We start from the raw sequence: 25,014 nt of genomic DNA on the forward strand, positions 1-25,014 counted from the left end.
ACAATTCCTCCTTTGGAACCCTGGTACTGACTGCTTCAAAAAGTTAATTATCACAGCTATTAAAGGCCTTGATTCAGGAAACTGGAAACATTTGCTTAAATTAAAGCTGACCTGAATAGGGATGTTTTCCCCACTAAATATCAAACTTTTTAGACCATCTTAAAGCTCTGATCTGCAAACACGTGCCTAGCTTGACAAACCTATCTCATCCCAAATGCTTTAATGGGGTTTCTGGCATGCCTGTAGTTAAATAGGGGCATAAATATTTCGAAATATCAGGGACTAATTGCTTGTCAAATTTCTTTCCCTACCCTATATTTAAGCTGCCTTTGTGTTATACAGGTGCCAAACAAATAAGAGAGACTGAGAATCTTTTGCTTTTAAAAACATACTGTGTAGAATAAGGCACATTCTTGAGCCATGAACTCAGGGTTTTGCCCAATTAAATTCTGGGTAAGGAGTGCAAGATTTTGTCCTTAGAGTTGTAAAAGTCGTCTAAATTATGTTTTCTGCCTCTTGAAAATTGCATCCAGAAAAAAAGTGTGCTCCCTTGCACCAAGAAGGTCAAAGTTCAGCCCATGGCAAATTAATAAAGCTGACATTTCAGCCCTGGAAATATGGAAATTTAATAGAAATATTGAGCAATGTGAAGCATTTCTATTATACTGACCCTGACAGTAATTTTTTAAAATGTAAAATAACCTGGAGAAACACAAATATTAGCAGCTGCAGAATTATTATCACAGACAGCCAAATACCTTGAATTTTATAATTTGTAAATAATGAAAGGCAGCTCTGTGAACTACAAAAGTCTCGCTCACACATTTGATTCAAATGCCCTCTATATGAACTCTATAAAATGCTTTAGTTTTAAATTATCAGTTTGAGTTCACAGTCCCTGGAGGGGGTAGCTGGATTTCTCTTTTAGTATTATTATTAATATTATTTTATTTTTGCTGTTGTTACTGGGGATGTGACTTCTGAGATCCTTTTACATTATGCTGTAGCCATATAATTATTTTAAAATTAAATTGCTTTTAATGATTGGCAGAAAATTGTACAAGCACTGTATGTGCAGAGTTCTCTCACATAATGAGGTTATTGTTAAATGATTGAATAGAGATTAATATCAAGGTATTCTGGCAAGTTGGTTCATACCATCTGTACTTTAACAGTCAATCCTACATAAGTAAGCAATATTCTGAATGAGAAATCAGACACATCAAAAGTACAGAACATCATGAAAGAACCTAGAAAATAAATGCATTTTGTACACAGGGATAATATTTTTGTCCATTCAATTATTTATATTCTTCGTGAAGTTTGAAGGCTTGTTTAATTATCTTGTTCCAACTTTCCAACCTTATGTATGATTCTTTATTATAGAAATGTACGGCTGGCAGTTACCTCAAAAGGTCATCTAGTCCAACTGCACTGAGGCAGGATTAGGCATACCTAGACCATCTCAAACGTAGATAGGTGTTTGCTTACCTGATCTTGAAAACCTCCAATGATGGGGATTCCACAAACTCCCTTGGAAGTCTGTTCCAGTGTTTATCTACCCTTAGAGTTAGAAAGTTTTCCCTATATCTAACATAAATTTTGCTTGCTACGCTCAGTGAACATGGAGAACAATTGATCACCATCATCTTTATAACAACCTTCTATTTATTTGAAGACTTGTCAAGGTTCCTTCCCCACTCTGAACTTTAGGGTACAGATGTGGGGACCTGCATGGACACTTCTAAGCTTAATTACCAGCTTAGATTTGGTATCGCCGCCACCACACCCAAGCACTACCTTTTTTTTTTCTTGGGTAGTAAAGGGTTAAGAAGTTCACCTAGCCTAGCTGACACCTGACCAGAGGAACCAATGGGGGAACAAGATGTTTCAAAAGGAAGGTGGGAAGTTTTCCTTTGTTTAGAGTTTCCTTTGTTTAGAGTTTGTTTCAGCCGGAGTGAAAAAGATCAGAGTAGTAATTTTTAGAAAGGAATAAATAGGTTTATATTTATTTTCTTTGTAACTTGTCTTGGTATCATTAAGGGAATTATCAAAATTGGGTATTTGGGTATTTTTTGTGTAGCTAAATTTGTGCCCAGGGGAACATCCTCTGTGTTTTGAATCTGATTTGGCCAGACATCAGAAAGGGTAGATTTCCAACTCTGTGTATCTTCTGCACAATGCACAATAGTGAAATTTCCAGATTGGGGTTTGTTTTTTGGATAGCCCTGAAGATTTTTACAGGATATTATATAAAATGGGAAGATCTCAAACTCATTTGAAGAGGATAGGTTATTGCTGATCTGAGATGAAATAACCTTTGTATAAGGGACTGCTCTGATATGTAGGCAAAATGGAGCTATCTCACAGTTTGCTAAATATGGATGAACCGGGATGTCTTAAAAGAAGCACCTACCCGCTCCTTGACTGTCCCTCCTAAACCTAAATCTTTATCTATCCTTGAACCTGAATCTTTCTGAGGTTTGGAAAATGTTTAAAGAGTAACACATTGGGAGTTTCCAACATAACACTTAAGCCTTCCCATCATCCCACCCCGATGCCTACTTCTTATCTGCTGTGTGATTTCACGGGGTAAGGGAGAGACTTCGGGGCTCAGTATTCTGATGGTGGAGTCACCTCCCTAGAAGCTGATCACTTCTCCACTCTGATAGTGGATCTCTTTAGAGCATGGTTGTGGCCTCCCTCATCTACTCAAGTCTCATTTTCTGAGGGTAAGAGGATGGCCTGGTTACCTCCTTTTGTGCAATAAGTGAGCTAGTGCAAGTTGCTTATGTATTTCATGCTGCGTGATTGTAATAGTCACGAAGAGGATATGAGAGAGGAGGTTACATATTTCATTTCTTCACTACTTAATCATCTTGGATTCTGCCATTTCTGCTAAAGGTTGTTCATTCCTCATAAACGCCAAGCTTTTTCAAAAATGGTTGCCTAAAATTTATGCTCCTATGTCACCCATATTTAGGTACCTAAATAAGTGGTCTGATTTTCAAAAGTGCTGCGCCATCTGCCATTGACTTAATTCTCCACTGGTGGGTGCTCAGCACCTTTTGAAAATCAGGCCAATTATTCAGGTGCTGAAAGATGGACCGAAGCTGAACAGCCATTTTTGAAAATTTTGGCCATAATGTCATTCTCAGTTGCTATGCTTGTTTATACTATATCCAGTAAAGAGATTATCCATTCTGAATTTGACAGTCAGAATAAAGCAAGTGGTAGAGGCAATAACACTTAATGATATGTGTGGGTTATACACTGGGTTAAACATTTACCATATTGGGCAGAAATACAATCTTATGAACCCAACAGCCTGATTCACTGACCTCCTCTTTCCCAAACACATGCACAGATTCATGAAAGTAAAAGTGGTGTAAGTTCTGCTACTGTAATCACAGGCAAATAAAAAGAAGTTTTTGTGGTTGCAGAGCTTTTCTTCAAAAGATATGGGGCCCTTTGATTTTTTTAAGGAAAAACAAATCAATTTTTTAAATGGCTGAAGTAGTACGGTAAGTATCTTTCATTTGAAAAAGTACAGGAATAAAAATGCAGTTCAGCAGTAGGTGGAATGCACAGAAATGATCATATGAAAGAGAAATTTTTCAAGTGGTAGTCCACATAAATTCCACTCAGTGTGAATGTGCCCCATGTGTGCAAGATTGCTATCACATTCATTTAGCAAGTGTACACTGGGAATAGAATCTGTATGGACGACACATCTCAATGAATGGTGGCTGTACAGTAAGATAAATAACCATTCTTACCAAATTCTATAAGGCATCTGTGGAGAATTTTTTCAGAAATCTGTGTGACTTTCCCATCACAATATTGTCATAAAACAAACCCATGTAAGTTGTTTATATATAAATTAATAAATCTGGAGGAATCTGGCTTCGGGGATAGAGAGGACGACCCTCAAAAGTTTGAGGATCGCTGGTGTAGACAATGAAAAAGAATCTTGCAATTTGTGTATTCACATCAGCTACAACTGAAGTGTTCTCTAAGTGCTCCATTATAATTTTAACACCGGATAGCAGCTGATTAACATTCCAGCTAACTTTCTGCTGGTATTTGCTGCATAAATGCTGATCTACCACCTGGAGCCTTTAAATAAAAGTGTGATCGGTTGTTAAATAATATCATACTGTTACTGAGATACCAGCTAAACAACATCATAAACTCTGTCTATTCTGCATTTCTTATCCACCCAGAATTCTCAGTTAAGTCTCTGGGAGTTCTGGGTATTTGAGGACTGCAGGATGAGGCCCTAGGTAAACCTTAAAGCCAGATTCATAACCTGAAACCACCTTCAGTAATTGAAGCTAGCAATATACACAGAACCGAAGAAAAGTTTATTTTATTTTAAATTGTTACCAATATCGTACACTACTGGAGTTTTCCTTGGGTTTGGTTGACATGCAGAAGCTGATCTTTTTCAGGAAGGCAAAAGAAATGAAAGGGAAACATTAGAGCTAGAGCTGTGTAAAACTTTTGTGGTAAAACCCACTGTGGAAGTTAAACCTTAAATTTAGGTTTGAGAACCTGGGCTGATGACTATTTTTATGGTAAAACCATGCAAAACTGAGTGATATTGCATGGTTATTGAAACAGTAAGCTGCTCAAGTCAGGGACTGTCTTTTGCTATGTGTAAGCTAGAAGTACCTAGTGCAATGAAGCTCTGATTTTAATTTAGGTTTTCACCCGAGACCTTGAGAAATGTGAGGTTTTGGATCAGTTTTGCTTGAGTTTTTGGTTCCATTGACTCCCAGAACATTGTGTGTGAAGTTTTGAGTAGTTTCACCCAAAACTAATAAGTACTAGAGCTGGTAGACATTTTTTCCCCAAAGGAAATGGCATTTTGTTGAAAAGCAGACCTTTTATGGGTTTTGTTTGTTTAAAAAGACCTCTAAATCTTTGTTTTCTTCAAATTTTTTGCAACATTTCTTATCCAAATGTCTATCAAAATTATCACTGAAATGTTATGGAAACTGATAAATTAAAACATTTTGAAAATTTTAATAATGTTGACAATAAAAAGTTTTGTGAAAAATTTCATGGAAAATGCAAAATGGGTCTGTTGAACCCTGCAAAATGGAAACCCTTTCAAATGACCCACTCACAGCCTCTCAAGTTCCTAACATCCACTTCCATTCAGGTATAGTGATGCAGCAAGGATCAACTTAAAGAGATGTACAAGAAATCCAAAGTGTAGATGATGGTGGGTTTTGAGCTATGGTGCTTCCCATAATATTTCTTTGATGAAGCACTTGAATATAGGCCCTGTGGAAGGATGGTTTCAAAAACAGGCATTATAATTCAGCAGGAAACTAAATAGTGCTAATGTGTTCTCATGACACACACAAACCTATATGTCTAGTATCTTTATATTTTAAAAAATACTAGTACAGTAACTCCGCACTTAAAGTCATCCTGATTAATGTTGTTTCGTTGTTACATTGGTGATCAATTAGAGAACATGCTCATTTAAAGTTGTGCAATGCTCCTTTATAACATTATTTGGCAGCCGCCTGCTTTGTCCACTGCTTGCAGGAAGAGCAGCCCCTTGCAGCTAGCTGGTGGGGGCTTGGAACCAGGGTGGATCGGCAGCCCCCATCAGCTCCCCGCTTCCCTAAGTTCCCTGTGCTGCAGCCGCCCAGCAGGCTATCAAGGCAGTTCAGCTGTCCCTCCCCCCACTGCCATGGGCTGGTCCTGCCCTCTGCCTTGGAGCTGCTCCCCGGAGCCTCCTGCTTGCTGTGCGGGGGGAAGGTGGGGGACTAATGGCAGGGTGTCCCTCTCATCCCTGCTCCTGCACCCCGCTTACCCCTTCTCCATATAGAGCAGGGTGGGGACACGACAGGGCTCAGGACGGAGGGAGCTTGCTGGCCGCAGCTGTTGTCTAAACTTCCTGATCTACTTAAAAAGGCAGTGTACTTAGAGTGGTGTCAGCATACTTAAAGAGGCAATGCACATATCTCTCTCACACACAGGGTGTGTGTCTCTGTCTGTGTCTGCCATGCTGTCGTCCCTCCCTCCATTCGTGCTGACTTGTAGAGTGTGAGGCTGCATTAACAATGTGTTAACCCTTGAGGGCTCAGCCGATTGCTAGTTCATTATTTAGAAATATCCCACCCTCTTCCACCCTTTAACTTCACCACCTCATCCAAGCTTCACAATCACCATAGCTGTGAACAATATTAAATTGTTTGTTTAAAACTTATACTGTGTGTGTGTGTGTGTGTGTGTAGTTTTTTGTCTGGTGAAAAAAATTTCCCTGGAACCTAACCCCCTCCATTTACATTAATTCTTATGGGGAAATGGGATTCGCTTAACATAATTTTGCTTAAAGTTGCATTTTTCAGGAACATAACTACATTAAGTGAGGAGTTACTGTATTGTACAGAGCAAACATATGGGCTGCTGGATTTTAATAACTAGTAGTTAGCATTTAAAACAACAGATTAAGAGGCGATCTCTTGAGCTACATTGTATTTTTCCGTCATATTTACGTGTGAATTCCCATTGTGGAATCCATTTTTGGAACCTCTGGAATAGAATCGAAATTACAGTTTATCCTGACAGGAAAGCCAACTAAATCTGAAGGGGAATCAGAGCCTTGTATTACAGTCCTTCTATGCAAGAAAATTATCATCATTTTCTTAATAAACTAAATACTTTTCTACCTTGATCACCACTCATCAGAGCTCATGTTCCAATCACTGTGAAGTATTTAGGAAAACTGTGTCCAAATTAATTCTAGTTACTTTCTTGTGGTAGTACTCAGGGTTTATATCTATACATTAATGTGAAAGGCTTTTCATATAGTAGAGAGCATTGTTTAGCACCTCTTACCATTCCAGTAGAGTCCAACTCTGCCAACACTTAGCTACATGAGTAACTTTATTTGCTTGAGTAGTTCCACTGGGATGAACAGGACTACTTCCACAGGTGAAATGACTTGTGTGACTAAGCATTTGCAGGGTTGTGGTGTATAGCAAATAACCTTGGAAAGTCTTTAGTAAATGTAATGGAACCATAAATGTCTCTTTTTGTTGGCAGGAAATTCAAAAGAGTAAAGCAGATTTAAGTAATTGCTTCAGATTTCAGACTCTGGGTTTTTGCACTCACAAGTAAACCACTGTATGCACAGACTTCTAAATCTCACAAATCTCCTTGGATGGAACAGCATATCCATTCTTTTGGAATTTTTTTGTTACGAGAAAGTCCTAATGAAGACTAATGTTAGGTGTCGGGTTTTTTTTGTTTTTTTTTTTAAGAAAGTTTAATTGGGGGTTGAGTTTTATTTGAGGTTGTTGTGGGTTAACTACTGATTTTAATTGGATTATCTTTCTCAGTATCTGTCAAAGACTCTTAAGACAATAGATAGACATTGTTTATTTATTTATTTGTATATATTGCATTTATTTGGTTTATAAATCAAATAAATGAAAATGCACTTCATGGGCCAAATGTTTTGCTGGTGTAAATTTACCCATAAAATGCTTGTAAATCACACCAGCATAGAATTTGGCACTACAGTAGAACCTCAGAGTTACAAACTCCAGAGTTACAAACTGACCAGTCAATCACATACCTCATTTGGAACTGGAAGTACTGACTATCAAATATGCATTTTCAGTCCTCTTCTCTTTGAGTTAAAGACAGGCACTCACTTTGTGGTCTAACTGTTGAATGCAACAAGTTGTAAGTGGTCCGTGAAATTAAAATTTCCTCTCAAGAGTCTGAATCTTGTGGAGGTACTCTGAAGCTCTGTTATTTGTTGTAGTGCTATGTATGCAAACGCTCGTCAGTATTCAGCTAGAAAAGCCTAAATATACAAAAACAATTTAAAAAAAAAACTTTGACTATCTAAAATGTACAAGATACCTTTTAAAAAAAATAATTCTTCTGGATCTCTCTCTCTTTTTTTTTTTTTTTTGTCAGCCAGCTTTATAGGGCATTTGGTGAATGGTGGGAAAGCATCTGCTCCATTCCCATTAAAAAACAAAACTTCCTTTGATTGTTTCAGATGCAAATATACATTTAAATAAAGTTAATTTCCTTCACCAGAAAAACATCTTTGTCTATCTGGATACCCTATTGGCCATTCCTGTAACTGGCATTTTTGTTGGCAGTCTCAGTGTAGAGATCAGAGTTTGAATGGGCATGGAAAATGAACATCCCTCAAGATCTGTGTTGCAGTGCAGGGGGAATGCAGGGAAGCTTGCTGTCCATCCTGTACCTTTTCTATGGGGGAACCCCCTCTCCCTCTCGTGTGTGTGTGTGTGTATGTGTGTGTGTGTATATATATATATATATTTATTTATATATATATTTATATATATATATATATATATATATATATATATAATAAAATGCATGGAATAGTCTGCATGGATCTAGGGTTAAAATATAATAACATGCATTTTTCTTTTTTTTTCTTTTCTTTCTCTGTAGGTATGGGAAAATTGTATCCACAAAGGCAATTCTTGACAAAAACACAAATCAGTGCAAAGGTATGTGCAAAGAGTCCTCCCAATGAGTTCGGTGTCTGTTTGGCTGATTGACTGATGTTCCATCCACCAAGGTTTGGGCTCCGACTGTGCAATCAACACAATGTACAGTATATTGCAAACATATTTAATAATGCCAGTGCTCTGAGTTGTATTTTCCAGTAACATTGCTCATTAATTTTTTTCATTAACAAACAAAATGAAAATCGCAAATCAGAACAAGTATCAAATTGCTTTGGTAGAAAAGTAAATTACCTTCTAACCACATAGCGTTGTCTGATTTGAATGATATCATCAGTGATGCAAATTGATTTCCTATATAAAAATGAGAAACCCTTGGGAAAACTTTCCCAAGCAAAACCTGGCTTAATTTTTCTATTCTAGAATGTCTCAGACTACATTATTGGAAGAAGAAAATATGCACTGCGGCACAACATTGATCATAAAATTGTGACATAGTGATATGAAAATGATTTCTCTTACTCTTGCAGTTTTGCATTTTTAATTTCTCTGGTAATATTTCAAAATAGTCTCTGTTATTTAGTGAAATACAATGTGTACTGTGGAGATATGGTGTTTGCATGTGTCTATATCTTTGTCTAGATAGATATATACAGAGATTTCTGAAGACTAGAATTATTATCTGTAATCAATCTGAAGGTCCATCTTTTCCATGGGTGAGACTCTCACTTTACTCGAGTGTTGGTTCTCACAGTGGAGTCCACTTCCCTGCAGGATAAAATTGTAATTCCATAGCTGGTGAACTGTAGAATCTTTGTGCACTAATGTCTAAGGAACAGGCACATGAAATTACAAGCCCATTAGCAAGAATTTTTAATGAACCTGTAAACTCAGAGGTCGTACTGTATGACTGGAGAATTGCTAATATAGTTCCTATCTTTAAGAAAGGGGAAAAAAGTGATCCAGGCAACCACAGGCCTGTCAGTTTGACATCTGTAGTATGCAAGGTCTTGGAAAAAAAATTGAAGGAAAAAGTAGTCAAGGACATTGAGGTCAATGGTAATTGGGACAAAATACAACATGGTTTTACAAAAGATAGATTGTGCCAAACCAACCTGCTCTCCTTCTTTGAGAAGGTAACAGGTTTTTTTAGACAAAGGAAATGTAGTGGATCTAATTTACCTTGATTTCAGTAAGGCATTTGTTATGGTTCCACATGGGGAATTATTAACTAAATTGGAAAAGATGGGGATCAATATGAAAATTGAAAGGTGGATAAGGAACTGGTTAAAGGGGAGACTACAACGGGTTGTACTGAAAGGTGAACTGTCAGGCTGGAGGGAGGTTACTAGTGGAGTTCCTTAGGGGTCAGTTTTGGGACCAATCTTATTTAATCTTTTTATTACTGACCTTGGCACAAAAAGTGGCAATGTGCTAATAAAGTTTGTGGATGACACAAAGCTGGGAGCTATTGCCAATACAGAGAAGGACCAAGATATCATACAGGAAGATCTGGATGACCTTGTAAACTGGAGTAATAGTAATAGGATGAAATTTAATAGTGAAAAGTGCAAGGTCATGCATTTAGGGATTAATAACAAGAACTATTGTTATAAGCTGGGAAGGCATCAGTTGGAAGTAACAGAGGAAGAGAAGGACCTCGGAGTATTGGTTGATCACAGGATGACTATGAGCCGCCAATGTGATATGGCTGTGAAAAAAGCTAATGCGGTCTTGGGATGCATCAGGCGAAGTATTTCCAGTAGAGATAAGGAGGTGTTAATACTGATATACAAGGCACTGGTGAGACCTCATCTGGAATACTGTGTGCAGTTCTGGTCTCCCACGTTTAAGAAGGATGAATTCAAACTGGAACAGGTACCTCTACTAGGCTACTAGGATGATCTAAGGAATGGAAAACCTGTCATATGAAAGGAGACTCAAAGAGTTTGGCTTGTTTAGCCTAACCAAAAGAAGGCTGAGGGGAGATATGATTGCTCTCTATAAATATATCAGAGGAATAAATACCAGGGAGAGGAATTATTTAAGCTCAATACCAATGTGGACACAAGAACAAATGGATATAAACTGGCTATCAGCAAGTTTAGACTTGAAATTATATGAAAGTTTCTAACCATCAGAGGAGTGAAGTTCTGGAACAGTCTTCCAAGGGGAGTAGTGGGGGCAAAAGACATATCTGGCTTCAAGACTAAGCTTGATAAGTGTATGGAGGGGATGGTATAATGGGATACTGTAATTTTCGCAATTAATTCATCTTTGACTATTAGCGGTAAATATGCCCAATGGCTTGTGATGGGATGTTAGATGGGGTGGGATCTGAATTACTACAGAGAATTCCTTCCTGGGTGTCTGGCTGGTGAGTCTTGCCCACATGCTCAGGGTTTAGCTGATCACCATATTTGGGGTCGGGAAGGAATTTTCCTTCAGGGCAGATTGGCAGAAGCCCTGGGAGTTTTTCGCCTTCCTCCACAGCATGGGAACAGGTCACTTACTGGAAGATTCTCTGCACCTTGAAGTCTTTAAACCATGATTTGAGGACTTCAATGGCTCAGACACAGGTTTTGATACAGGAGTGGGTGGGTGAGATTCTGTGGCCTGCATTGTGCAGGAGGTCAGACTAGATGATCATAATGGTCCCTTCTGACCTTAAAGTCTATGATTATGTGATTCTAACTGGATTTCTCTCACATGGAGTGGATTGTGGACAGCAAGCATTTTCTATGTAGCCCTGGTAAGAAAAGGACTATGGCATCTTTATTATAGAATCATAGAAACTTAGAATATCAGGGTTGGAAGGGACCTCAGGAGGTCATCTAGTCCAACCCCCTGCTCAAAGCAGGACCAATCCCCAACTAAATCATCCCAGCCAGGGCTTTGTCAAGCCTGACCTTAAAAACCTCCAAGGAAGGAGATTCCACCACCTCCCTAGGTAACCCATTCCAGTGCTTCACCACCCTCCTAGTAAAAAAGTTTTTCCTAATATCCAACCTAAATCTCCCCCACTGTAACTTGAGACCATTACTCCTTGTTATGTCATCTGGTACCACTGAGAACAGTCTAGATCCATCTTCTTTGGAACCCCCTTTCAGGTAGTTGAAAGCAGCTATCAAATCCTTCCCCCCTCATTCTTCTCTTCTGCAGACTAAACAATCCCAGTTCCCTCAGCCTCTCTTCATAAATCATGTGCTCCAGCCCCCTAATTTTGTTGCCCTCTGCTGGACTCTTTCCAATTTTTCCACATCCTTCTTGTAGTATGGGGCTCAAAACTGGACGCAGTACTCCAGATGAGGCCTCACTAATGCTGAATAAAGGGGAATGATCATGTCCCTGGATCTGCTGCCAATGACCCTACTTATACAGCTGTTAGCCTTCTAGGCAACAAGGGCACACCGTTGAATCATATCCTGCTTCTCGTCCACTGTAACCTCTAGGTCCTTTTCTGCTGAACTTCTGCCTAGGCACTCGGTCCCAATCTGTAGCAGTGCATGGGATTCTTCGGTCCTAAGTGCAGGACTCTGCACTTGTCCTTGTTGAACCTCATCAGATTAAGGTAGCAAACTAAGTGAAATATAAGGTTAGTGATGAGATAAGATAACAGCAGTGTCTGGTGCCTTATACAAGTGAATGATCATAATAGTCAAATTTGAGAGTTGTGGAAGTCATCTTGCAATTTTAAGACTCAGAAATGTATTTCAATGCCATTTGAAATTCGGCCAAATTACAGCAGTGGGTTTGAAAACTAAAACCTCCAAATAAAGAGTTCACATAACAGCAAAAAGAAGATAATTTTAAGAAATGGCATAGATAACAATGAGATTCCTCACAGATCCATTGAGACAGAATGCTTTGTCTAACTGGAAGTGTTAGGTGTATCCTTTTCCAACAATGAGGAAAACAGACTGCAATTTGATTTATTCTTCAAACATTCCTCAGTCTGTAAAAATTCACTTGCACCATATTAAGGACTAGTGTTATCAAAACATTTTTTTTTCTGGTGAGGGTTAAACAGTCAGATCCAAGGAAACATATATTCCAAGATAGTTCACTAGGGAAACCTTTTGACGAAATCTTTCATTTCAAGATTGTTCTTCTTGGGTATCATTCACACTGAGGCATAGCAGCAGCAACAATCATTCTGTAATAGAACAGTATATTAAAAAAAAACAACAAAAAAACCCCCAAGCACAGCCATGACAAAGTGGCCAAAAATCACTGAACAAAACAGGGAACGATCACATATGGAGCGTAATGAAAAATGGACATATGATTCATTCAAAGATGTTCAAACACAAAAGTCTGATGACACCTAATGTACAAGTTGGAGAATTTTTGCTGTTTTTGCTTTTCTTTCCATGCATTTGCCTTCTGGGTCTAGTGTATTTGCTGATTTTAAAAGTCAGGGGAAATTATGTAAGAGAAGCATTAATCTTAAATGCATAGACTCTTCCCTTTGCAGGGTTTTTTCCTCCAACTGGCTCGTCTTTGATAGGCTTATGTGTTTAGAGCAGAGGGAATGAGTAATGGATGTTTCACAGTACAGTTTCCACACCTCATAGCAATGGAATACAGAACAGTTAATCTGCCAAATATACAAGCCCATTCCTTAATGTATGAATTACTGTCATCTGCATCTGCCCTTGCAGACTCTTTAATGGTGTGCATACAGATTTACTTCCTCGTTTAAGCAGGAGCTCACATTGTCTTGGGCATTTCCTCAGCACCTTAAAAGATGAACCATGGGAGAATGACCAGAAGTCTTAATTCCTACCTATGGGGATCATTCTGTTTTATGAAATAAAAACCATGACATGCAGTTGCTTCTAGAAGACAGACACTTCCACCTTAGACTTCATTTTACAGATTAGAGAGAGTGCCTGCCTTGATTTAATGTGTGGCAGTGTTTTGTCTTTGGAGGGAAACCACAGAGACTTCATATGTAATTGTAATTGTCATACTTCATAGACTATCAGGGTTGGAAGGGACCTCAGGAGATCATCTAGTCCAACCCCCTGCTCAAAGCAGGACTAATCCCCAGACAGATTTTTGCCCCAAATCCCTAAATGGCCCCCTCAAGGATTGAACTCAATCCTGGGTTTAGCAGGCCAATGCTCAAACCACTGATCTATCCCTCCGCCCTTCACTGAAACCTCTTTCTTTTCCAGAAACCTATTGCTAGATACTACTCATTCATATTTAAAAGGCAAAAGTTTGGGTTACAAACATGCTTTCATAGAGGTTTCTTAAAGTTTAAGGTCAGAAGGGAACATCTAGTCTGTCCTCCTGTATATCACAGGTCATTCAGCTACAGCCAGTTACCTCTGTATTGAGTCCAACATTCAAAGCCCACTGAGTCTTTTCATATATAAATTTATCTTTCTTTGTGTATAGAAAAGGGTGACCGTGTTGCCCTAGCCACAAGGCTGCTACAAGAGTAGAGAGGCAATGAGCAGGAAGTGATATGGTGATGCCAACTACCTCTGCACCGATATTGGTATATGTTGTCTTAAATTGAAGTACGAGGGACTATTCATGTGCTTAAGTACCCTCATGAACCAAAACCTAATGTATATGAGGTGCTCAGATGCTCTGGTAACCAGATCCTTAGAAGCATTTGGATAGGTATGTATGTAATATATTGTATATATCTGTAAACTGAGGCTATAACTTATTTTACAGCTGGACTCTGAAGATTAATGCTCTTACATCACTTTGAAAATATGTATTGCTGTATCCATGCTTTGTATTTATTAATTATTGTTGTGTTATCATATTTAAAGTGAAGGAGTTTGGCTCAGGATAGCAGCAACATGGAGCAGGCCCATGTGAAATCATATTCTAGTGAAGAAAGCAGCTAAGCTCTGTGGACTGCTCTTTAGATAATAAATTTTATTTATTGGGAATAGCACAAACTGAAATAAGTGTGCTCTATTAGTTATGATTCTCAGAACTTCTGTTCTGAGAGAGAGAGAGAGAGAGAATCCAGCAAAGTGGTTCTATGCCTGTTCACTGACTGTAAACTCCACACACCAGGAGGGCATGCTCAGCATGCATGGGGGAGAATGGCTCTCATGGACAGGAAATAATTTGTAAGACACATTTATTTAATTTTGAAACCATATGCTTATATTAAAAAAACTTAGAAAGCTGGATACATAATGAATGTGGTGATTTTACAGTCCTAGTTCTTTTTAAAATAATGTTCCATACCATCAGTGAGATAAGAATCTAGATGTTGTTAAAATGTAGGGATACGTAGCATTTTAATGTTGGGGTTTTCATGGAAGTGAGGGATCTGACAGGGCTGGCTAGAGGATGAGCGTTGGCAGGCACGCTGCAAGTTTCTCTGCACAGCTCTGCTATTCCATCTCAGTTCTGACGTGTGGCAGCCCTTGCTTACTCAGTCTGGGGCCTCTTGAGCAGAGACTGCAAATTATGCTGAGATATGCCAAGCTTTTTAGGCAAGCAAGGATAGAAGTCCCAGAGTTGGAAGGGCACTGCCTTAACCCATTGTGTCACATAGTCCCAAGTTCAACCATATTGCTGATAGCTTTCCTTGTATCGTATGACAAATTTTATATCGTGCGCACTGTTTTATAAAAAACCCAATTCTGTCAACCCCCAAAATGCAGATTGGCTTAAAAATGAGGAGGTTTTTATTGTTTGTTAAATAATAGATCTGGGGTTCTTATTTGCCTTCTGGTTTCTAAGCCTCTTCTCAAGCTTTTCTTCCCAACCATGGGGGCTAGAAACTTTGTTTTAAAATGAAATCGAAGATTCTCAGGTAATCACATGAATCTGGGTGCCTAGTCTCTAAGAAACACACCAAATACTTGAAATTAAATCACAAGAATTGGCAACTCTGAGAACTGTACTAGTTTGCTCTAAAGGAAATAGTGGTAATTATGTTCCTTGAATAAAAACAGTTCCTGGCATCCAGCTATATTATTTGAAGTCGGAGAGTATGCAAACTTGAAGGCAATATTTTATTAATTACTATTGTCCTTGAACCAAATTGGTATCAAGATAAATAAACTGTTGGTCTGCTTTTTCAAAGGATCTTAGCATGCTCAGCTCTCTTTGATTTTGGTATTCGGTAGCTCTGAAAATCAGATCCTCTGTCTATCTTTATCCATCCTCAACATGTATGTGCATCACTATGCAATGTGGATGCTCAAGACCTGATTACCCTCTACTGGCTATGATATTTATGTGATATAAGGCCTGAAAAAGCCCCCCTTAAGTCAATGGCAGTCTTTCTGTTGACTACACTTTGCTTTGAAGTAGGCCCATAAACCCTAATACAGGGTAGTCAATTATTTTTGCTCAAGGTCCAAATTTCTTGGTTAAGGTATAGTCAAGGTGCAGACTCCAAAGAAGAAAATAATAAAAATAACAATAATGATAATATGTAAATAAAAAGATTTCGGGGTCCGCTCAAAAGCATCTGGCCATCCGGATTTGGCCTGTGGTCCACCTGTTGATGACCCTGTACTAATACAACTCTACGAGTTTGACTATTTAACAATAATGATTTGGGTGATTTGCAAATGGGATCTGACTGAGGATGCCCTAGCTGGGTTAATTAACTTGGAGATGAGAGAGGAAAGATAGGTGGGGTAGTATCTTTTATTGGACCAACTTCTGTTGGTGGAAGATGCATGCTTTGAGAATTGTTCTTCAGGTCTGGACCAAAAAAAGAAGCTGGCCCAATAAAATATATTACCTTACCTACTTTGTGTCTCTCCTCTCCTGGGGCCAACGCAGCTACTACAACACTGCAGATAACTTGGAGACGGCAGTTCATATTTGTACATTTATAAACGCTTCCAAAGTTATCACTAATGGAACTAAAAGGGGTTTCCATGAATAGTTCTGAACGTCTTACTGTACCTACATGATGGCAGCACTGGTTGTTTTCATCTCATTGGAAAGACTGTGATGGAGAGACGCCCTCCAACATGTCTGCAAAGTATTATTTCTGATTTGTTGCAGCTCACGCCAGACACAATTCTTGACTGTATTTAAAGTCTGTCCTGTTTTAAGTCAATCCTGTCAAATTTGTGTATTGGGTTTAAGGTCAAGTCTTCTAGAGAGGAAACGCCGCCTCAATTAGTTCTCCAGACTCTCTTATTTAAATATTTTTTTTTGCCATTTAGGAGAATATTTCCTGGGTCATTATCCCTTGATAAATGAACTGATAAATGACCTAAAAAGTGTTTTCCATAAGGACCCCAAGATCCTCAGCTATGCTGTGGTATATCATTTTATCCTTGATTACTTCAGTTTTTTAATTTGTTGAATACCAGTTCCAGAATTGTAACCCCAAATCATTGGTGAATAAACCAATCATTTATCATCCTGTCATAGATGTTAAAAATCAATTTTCAGTTCGTATTTGTTACATTGGTCCATATAACCCTCAGTCAGTCTCCTGGTGTCCATTTCAAAAGGGTTTTGGCAAAGAGTAATCTTTCTGTATGTCTGCTGGTCTCGAGTGATTTGTAAACATTTGCTTTGACCCATAGGCTGTTAGCAGAAGTCTTAAAGAGGATTTTTTTCAATACTAGTTCATGGTGAGCTGGGTTAAAATCTTCTGACACTACAATGGCTTTTTCTCCATCCTACAGAATCAATTTGCTTAGCTTGGACTTTGTTATGATCTTTTCTCATGGCATGTTGCTGGATCCTATGGCTTATATAAAAACCCTATTTATCTGATCTGTGATTACTTGAAGCAGGTTGTGCCTCCCAGTATCAATGCTCATTTGCTTATCCTAAACCCATTTCTTCCAAAGGTTTTGGATGTTTCTAAAAATATGCAACAAAATACGGTTCTGCTGTGGAAGCAAAATCCTGTCTTCCATAAGGGACCATGATCAACCTTGCTCAACTTCTACTACTTAGCTTGCTTTTACCACCTTTGTCCTGTTTATTTTGCTTTAGTATTTGTATTTCATTAGATGGTTTATATGTGCGCCAGAACCCCCATAAATGTTTGATATAAAATGACAATTTGCTAACAAACTATACTGACAGACGCTTACTGAATTACAGTTACTCATCGGGAACCACCCTGAATCGGCATCAGTTAATTACAGAATAGCTCAATTTCACTTTTATGATATTCTGACAATCAGAAAAGTAATCATTTTCCATTTTTTTCAATTAATACATTTTCCTGACTTGTTTATAACAGTGGAGCTATTTTAGTCAAGTGAATTAAGTAAATGTTCTCTTTCTCAGTGGGTAATAAACAGAAAGTAAAGCATTAATAGGCATTCCAGCCAGGCCAGCATTTTCATTAGAACTGGCACACTCTGTTGGGGGCTTCATGCTCAGAGATGACATGGCCGTTTTTTTATAACTGTATATAACTGCCTGAGGATGTATATGGGGAATGAGGGAAAAAATCATAACCTTTGGCAGCAAAAACTCACACTTCTATGCCGTGAGCAAAAGAACTACTCCCCCAGTTCAGCCAGTACAAAGAGATAAACAGGTTAATACTCTCATGTATTAATAGCGATAGGGGCCAGTTGTGCTAAACCCAGTACAAACACTTATTAAAAGACAGCCCTCCTCATAAGTGCTTACAGTCTGGGGACTCAAGTCTCAAAAGACTGGTGTGCATGCTTAACTTGATGCACTATGAGTCATGCCACTGACTTGAATGGGACTACTCACAGTGCATAAAGTTAAGCACACACGTAAATCTTTGTGGGATTGGGGCCTAGATTATAACAGGATATAATGAGCTGAAGAATCAAACTGAGGAAGTGGGAGAACTGGAGGATGAATTGACAGTAAAGCAAGCATATTTTAGCACAGTAAGCATTAGTCACAGCTTGCCACCTGCTTTACCATTATGCAGTGGGTGAAATTCACCCCTGTGCAGAGGGCCCAAACGATTTGTATGCATTGCTTAAGGCCCACTTAAGCTTTATTGTGTTGTTTAGGTGGCATTTAAGTGGTGCATAGGCCTGGTGTGACTTAAAAATTCAGAGGTGTGTGGTGTTTTTTAAATAATACATTTTGAATTCTTTTTGTTTGCCTTCTCGTTTCTGAGCCTTTGTTATGCTTAGGTTACCTTCTCAAGCTAAATCAACTCTAAATCTAAACTGAAAGGGCTTTCATGCTCATGATTCAGCTTTGTTAACTACAGAATGAAATTCGGTGGGTGAAGTAATATTGAAGCTACCTGTGCCCATACCTGAGATGAAAAATAATGTTTTTTTATGCTCATACATGGTAGAATTTTTTTAAATTTTGAAATTTCAGTGAAAATTCGGAAATGTGTTGGGAAGCATTTTGACACAATTTCCACATCTTTTTGGATTAGCTGTACAGCTGGTCAATTTTTTAGAAATTTTGGAGCAGGAAAGGAAACAAGTAGGAAAAAAAATAACATTTTCCCCCAGTTTGGGCAACCCGACCACTCTGGAGCCAGGCAGATGTGCCTCCCAGGTCGGGGCACTTAGCCCCTTAAAGGATCCACCATTGGCTCCCGAGAGTGGTAGGGGACCCAAACTTGTGGTGGCATCAATGCCTTCCCAAGCTCCCCCATCTCTGAGAGAGCAGAGGCCTCCGCTGGCACCGCAGGACGTGGCAAAGGCTCCCTACAAGGACAAGCCAGCCACTAAGACCTGTTAGGGGGCAGTGGAGTGCCACCGATCCCCTGAGCCGAGGCAGCACTCTCCATCTCCGTGCTGCAGATCTCCGACATCGCATCCCAGATCCTCTGGGGCTCATTCTCGGTCATCGGCACCACGTTCAAAGTTCCTGCCATCTCAGTGCGGATCACCTAGGGGGAGGTGCTGGTCTCCGTACCACCAGCACCGTTCACCCTCCCGCCAGTCCTCGTATTGGCGCAGATCTCTGTCACCCGCCCCAACACAATTCTGGTTCGCCCCGGCCCTAGCACCAGTTCCCTCAATACCAGCACTGCCCTCCTGTGGTCACTGGAAGGGGATTCCTCCAGTGCAGAAGGGTGGTTTAGCCCTGCGCCAAGACTCCACCGGTTCAATTGGGCACCTGAAGCTGCGTCAATGTCTATGGCGCCGCCTTGGCAGAATGGTCAGTGCAATGGCCTTACTGGAGTGCGTGGGGCAAGCCGGTGATTATGATGCTCCCGTTGCACCGCTCGTCTGCTGCCACCTCAGAGCAACAGCCGACAGCACTGGGATCAGTGCATGAAACACACTTGGAGGTTGGGGTAGAGGAGACAGCGCCTACCCCAAAACTCCCTTCCCCCATGGGGGATGATGCCCAGGGTCCTCCCCTGGTGGTACAGTAGTAATCTTTATCCCAAGATGAGACAGTCATGGGGCCCTCCATGGCCAGACCGCTGGAGATTTTATAGAACAACAGGCCCTGCTTCAACGGGTGGCCAAGAACTTGGGCCTAGAGGTGGAGAAGATGGCTGAGCAGGTGGTCATGTTGTTCAATGTGTTCTCTGCCTCTACCCTGTCCGTGTTGCACTACCAGTGCATGACAGGGTCCTGAAAATTGCCCAAGACCCTCTGGCAAAGCCCGTCATTGATCCCTTCCACCTCCAAAAGGGTAAAAAAGAAGTACTTTGTCCCAGCCAAAAGCTTCGAGTACCTTTATACACACCCACCTCTGGGCTCACTGCACCAATGAGAAGGACAAGCAGGGGCACACCAGTTCAACACCCAAAAATAAAGAGGCCAAAAGACTGTGCCTTATTGGGAGAAAAAAATTTGACAGCCAGCCTGCAATTCCGGGTGGCAAACCACCAGGACCTCTTGGGCAGGTACAATTTTAACTTATGGGGCTCCCACCGAAAGTTCAGGGAGTCCTTCCCGCAGGGTTTGGCCCAGGAATTTGGAAACCTGGTGGAGGAGGGTACTGTGGCAGACTTGGCAGTTAGGGTGCTTCTGTTGGCAGTGGTCATGAGATGCAGCTCCTGGTTCAGACCGCCAGCCTCTCCCAAGAGATGCATACCTCTATCCAGAACCTCCCATTCAATGGGAATTGACTCTTTTCAGAGTAGACAGATGTGAGGCTGCATGAGTTAAAGAACATTCGGGCCACCCTTCACTCGCTGGGCATGCATATGCTGCAGTCTGCATGGAAGCAGTTCCAGCTGACCCCGCCACGAAGGCCTTGGCAGCCTCGTCAGGGGTCTGCAAGGAGAAGGGATAGAGACACGAGCTTTAGTCATCGCCGCCCTCCCTTCTCCCCCTCACCTGAGCAGCCATGTCCAGCAAAGCATCCTGGGGGCCCGAAGTGCTCATTTTTAAGGTGCGCTTGAGAGTGACGTCCCAGTCAATTCCCCGGATAGTCCTTGTTCTTTCCTCAAACACCTTCAGCCCTACCGTTTGGCCTGGTTGTGGGTCACCTCGGACGGCTGGGTGCTGGATATAGTATCTCAGGGCTATACTCTGCAATTTTTGGATGCCCCTCACTCCCAACTCCCTCTTCCTCATCCCCCTTCAAAAGGTTGAGAGCCTCGTGCATCTGAGTTCGGTGGAGGAGGTCCCTCGTGACATGAAGGCAAAAGGGTTCTATTCCTGCTGCTTCCTAATCCTGAGAGCAAAAGGGGACCTCAGATCCCCTCTGTACCTGCACAACCTCAACAAGTCTCTCAGAAAGTTGAAAGTTTTGCATGGTCTCCTTGGCCTCCGTCATCCACTCCCCAGATCTGGGAGACTTGTACACCACCCACGACTTGAAGAACGTTTATTTCCATATTCTAAGGTCACAGACATTTCCTCTTTGCTTCAGTCTTCATGGCTGAGGATGTTAGTGAGATTCCCAAACTTGAGCTGTCCTTTGTAGGTGACAAATCTGAGGAATTGTCACAGATTGAAGTGTCATTAGAATCATAGAATCATAGAATATCAGGGTTGGAAGGGACCTCAGGAGGTCATCTAGTCCAACCCCCTGCTCAAAGCAGGACCAATCCTCAACTAAATCATCCCAACCAGGGCTTTGTCAAGCCTGACCTTAAAAACCTCCAAGGAAGGAGATTCCACCACCTCCCTAGGTAACCCATTCCAGTTACCTACCTCCTAGTGAAAAAGTTTTTCCTAATATCCAACCTAAACCTCCCCCACTGCAACTTGAGACCATTACTCCTTGTTCTGTCATCAGGTACCACTGAGAACAGTCTAGATCCATCCTCTTTGGAACCCCCTTTCAGGTAGTTGAAAGCAGCTATCAAATCTCCCCTCATTCTTCTCTTCTGCAGACTAAATAAGCCCAGTTCCCTCTGCCTCTCCTCATAAAGCATGTGCTCCAGCCCCCTAATAATTTTTGTTGCCCTCTGCTGGACTCTTTCCAATTTTTCCACATCCTTCTTGTAGTGTGGAGCCCAAAACTGGACACAGTACTCCAGATGAGGCCTCACCAATGCCGAATAGAGGGGAGTGATCACGTCCCTCGATCTGCTGGCAACGCTCCTACTTATACATCCCAAAATGCCATTAGCCTACTTGGCAATAAGGGCACACTGTTGACTCATATCCAGCTTCTCGTCCACTGTAACCCTTAGATCCTTTTCTGCAGAACTGCTGCCTAGCCAGTCGGTCCCTAGTCTGTAGCAGTGCATGGGATTCTTCCATCCTAAGTGACTCTGCACTTGTTCTTTTTGAACCTCATCAGATTTCTTTTGGCCCAATCCTCTAATTTGTCTAGGTCCCTCTGTATCCTATCCCTACCTGCCATGTATCTACCGCTCCTCCCAGTTCAGTGTCATCTGTAAACTTGCTGAGGGTGCAATCCACACCATCCTCCAGATCACTAATGAAGATATTGAACAAAACCAGCCCCAGGACCAACCCTTTGGAATTAATTAATTAACAGTAGCAAGTCACCGGGACCACATGTCATTCACCCAAGAGTTCTGAAAGAACTCAAATGTGAAATTGCAGAACTACTAACTATGATTTGTAACCTATCCTTTAAATCAGCTTATGTACTCAATGCCTGGAAGATAGCTAATGTAACACCAATATTTAAAAAGGGCTCTAGAGGTGATCCTGGCAATTACAGACTGGCAAGTCTAACGTCAGTACTGGGCAAATTAGTTGAAACAGTAGTAAAGAATAAAATTGTCAGACACATAGAAGAACATAAATTGTTGGGCAAAAGTCAACATGGTTTCTGTTCTTTGAAGGGGTCAACAAATATGTGGACAAGGGGGATCCAGTGGACATAATGTACTTAGATTTCCAGAAAGCCTTTGACAAGGTCCCTCACCAAGGGCTCTTACGTAAATTAAGTTGTCATGGAATAAGAGGGAAGATCCTTTCATGGATTGAGAACTGGTTAAAAGACAGGGAGCAAAGGGTAGGAATAAATGGTAAATTTTCAGAATGGAGAGGGGTAGGTAACTAGTGGTATTCCTCAAGGACCAGTCCTAGGACCAATCCTATTCAACTTATTCACAAATGATCTGGAGAACGGGTTAAACAATGAGGTGGCAAAGTTTGCAGATGATACTAAACTGCTCAAGATAGTTAAGACCAAAGCAAACTGTGAAGAACTTCTAAAAGATCTCACTAAACTAAGTGATTGGGCAACAAAATGGCAAATGAAATTTAATGTGGATAAATGTAAAGTAATGCACATTGGAAAAAATAACCCCAAATATACATACAATATGATGGGGGCTAATTTAGCTACAAGTAATTAGGAAAGAGATCTTCGAATCATCGTGGATAGTTCTCTGAAGACATCCACACGTGCACAGTGTGCAGTGGCAGTCAAAAAAGCAAACAGGATGTTAGGAATCATTAAAAGAGGGGTAGAGAATAAGATGGAGAATATCGTATTGCCTTATATAAATCCATGGTACGCCCACATCTTGAATACTGCATACAGAAGTGGTCGCCTCATCTCAAAAAAACAAATAAAAGAAACACACACAAGTGCCAGTCTCTGTGGAACTCTGAGCCTGAGGTGAGAGTGAAGGCTAGGGAGTTATGAAGGCTAAATTAGATAAGATAAATAAATTTATGTCCATTTAATCCATTTGTGCTATTAGCCAGGATGGGTAAGGAACAGTAGCTAGTGGGATGCATCAGAAGCAGCTGCGTCTCCTCCCCACATTTTTTAAAAAAGTGGCGCCTCATGGGCTCCTCTGCCTCACCGCCCTGCCGCTCCCCCCCCCCCCCCCCGCAGCAGCTGTGTTCCCAGCAGGAAGAGGAGATAGCTCGAAGGGGGCAGAAGCAGCGCCCCGCCAGCCCAGCACTGCACCGGCAGGAAGGAGCCATGGGGCGGCGGCGGCGCGGCATGCGGCATGGCAGCTGGGGCCCGCGCTGGCGGGGCTCGCCTGCCTTGCCCCCATCCCCCCATCCTAGAGGCCCCTCCCAGGGCAGCAGCCCTCCCCCTGGCCAGCCAGCTCCCCTCCAGCCCCAGCCCCTCCCCCCTCTAACCTCCTCCTCTCCTGCCCCTCTCCCTTTCCCTCCCTCCACCTCCCCCTCCCCCTCCTCCCTCCTCCCAGCCTCCCTGTCAGCAGCGGGTGGGGGCGGCGGGGAGGGGCGGCAGCGCAGTGTGGCCGGAGGAGCCAGCCAGGGGGGGGGGTACGGATGGCTGGCTGGAGGGCGGGGTGGGGCGGAGGGAGAAGGAAGGAGGGGAGGCTTTTTTGTTTTGCTTGCCCCTGCTGTTAAAAAACCAGCTACGCCACTGGTAAGGAGTGGTGTCCCTAGCCTCTGTTTGTCAGAGGGTGGAGATGGATGGCAGGAGAGAGCTCACTTGATCATTACCTGTTAGGTTCACTCCCTCTGGGGCACCTGGCATTGGCCACTGTTGGCAGACAGGATACGGGGCTGGATGGATCTTTGGTCTGACCCAGTATGGCCATTCTTATGTTCTCCGTTTCATAGTGGGCGGGCGCCATTTTAAATTCACGGCACTGCCCTTCGGCCTTTCTTGGGCCCCAAGGGTGTTCACAAAGTGTATGCCGCCAGTGGCTGCTTACCTGAGACATTGAGGAGTCCAGGTCTTCCCGTATCTTGACAACTGGCTCATCAAGGGTAGGTCTCGGGAGCAAGTGCAGAGGAGCCTCGATCTGGTGCGTTCCACCTGCCATGACCTGGGCCTGTTAATAAACGAGAAAAAATCCACCTTAATGCTGGTCCAGCAAATAGAATTCATTGGGGCAGTTCTCAACTCCATGCAAGGCAGATCCTTCCTTCCAGAAGAATGTTTTTATGCCATGTCGGACCGGATCTCCCATGTAAAGAGACATCCACTCATCACAGCTCATACCTGCCTACGGTTGTTGGGCTACATGGCCACCTGCACATACCTGGTCAGTCAAGCCCGGCTCCATCTCTGGCATCTGTAAGCGTGGCTGGCATTGGTCTACATCCCTAACAAGTACAACCTATACTGGGTAGTCATGGTGTCGGATCACATCTGGTCATCCCTGGATTGGTGGTTGGACCCCAGGTTGGTATTGGAGGGAGTTCCCTTCACAACCCCATCCCCACCATTGACCCTGGTCTCTGATGCTTCAGACCTGGGCTGCGGAGCCCAC

The 25,014-nt window shown here is 41.7% G+C and overlaps 1 protein-coding gene across 15 annotated transcripts in view; it reads left to right on the forward strand.

The window, feature by feature from the left end:
* The window catches only part of RBMS3 (RNA binding motif single stranded interacting protein 3), a 904,530-nt gene that overhangs the window by 493,401 nt on the left and 386,115 nt on the right, over positions 1–25,014 (forward strand). For all 15 annotated transcript variants that reach the window (XM_039527080.1, XM_039527079.1, XM_039527082.1 and 12 more), the window contains one exon: positions 8,470–8,528. In XM_039527080.1, the coding sequence (XP_039383014.1) occupies positions 8,470–8,528 (59 nt within the window). The remainder of the gene's footprint in view (positions 1–8,469; positions 8,529–25,014) is intronic.

Source organism: Mauremys reevesii, linkage group 2 (genome assembly GCF_016161935.1).
Source record: "Mauremys reevesii isolate NIE-2019 linkage group 2, ASM1616193v1, whole genome shotgun sequence".
Classification (NCBI taxonomy): domain Eukaryota; kingdom Metazoa; phylum Chordata; order Testudines; family Geoemydidae; genus Mauremys; species Mauremys reevesii.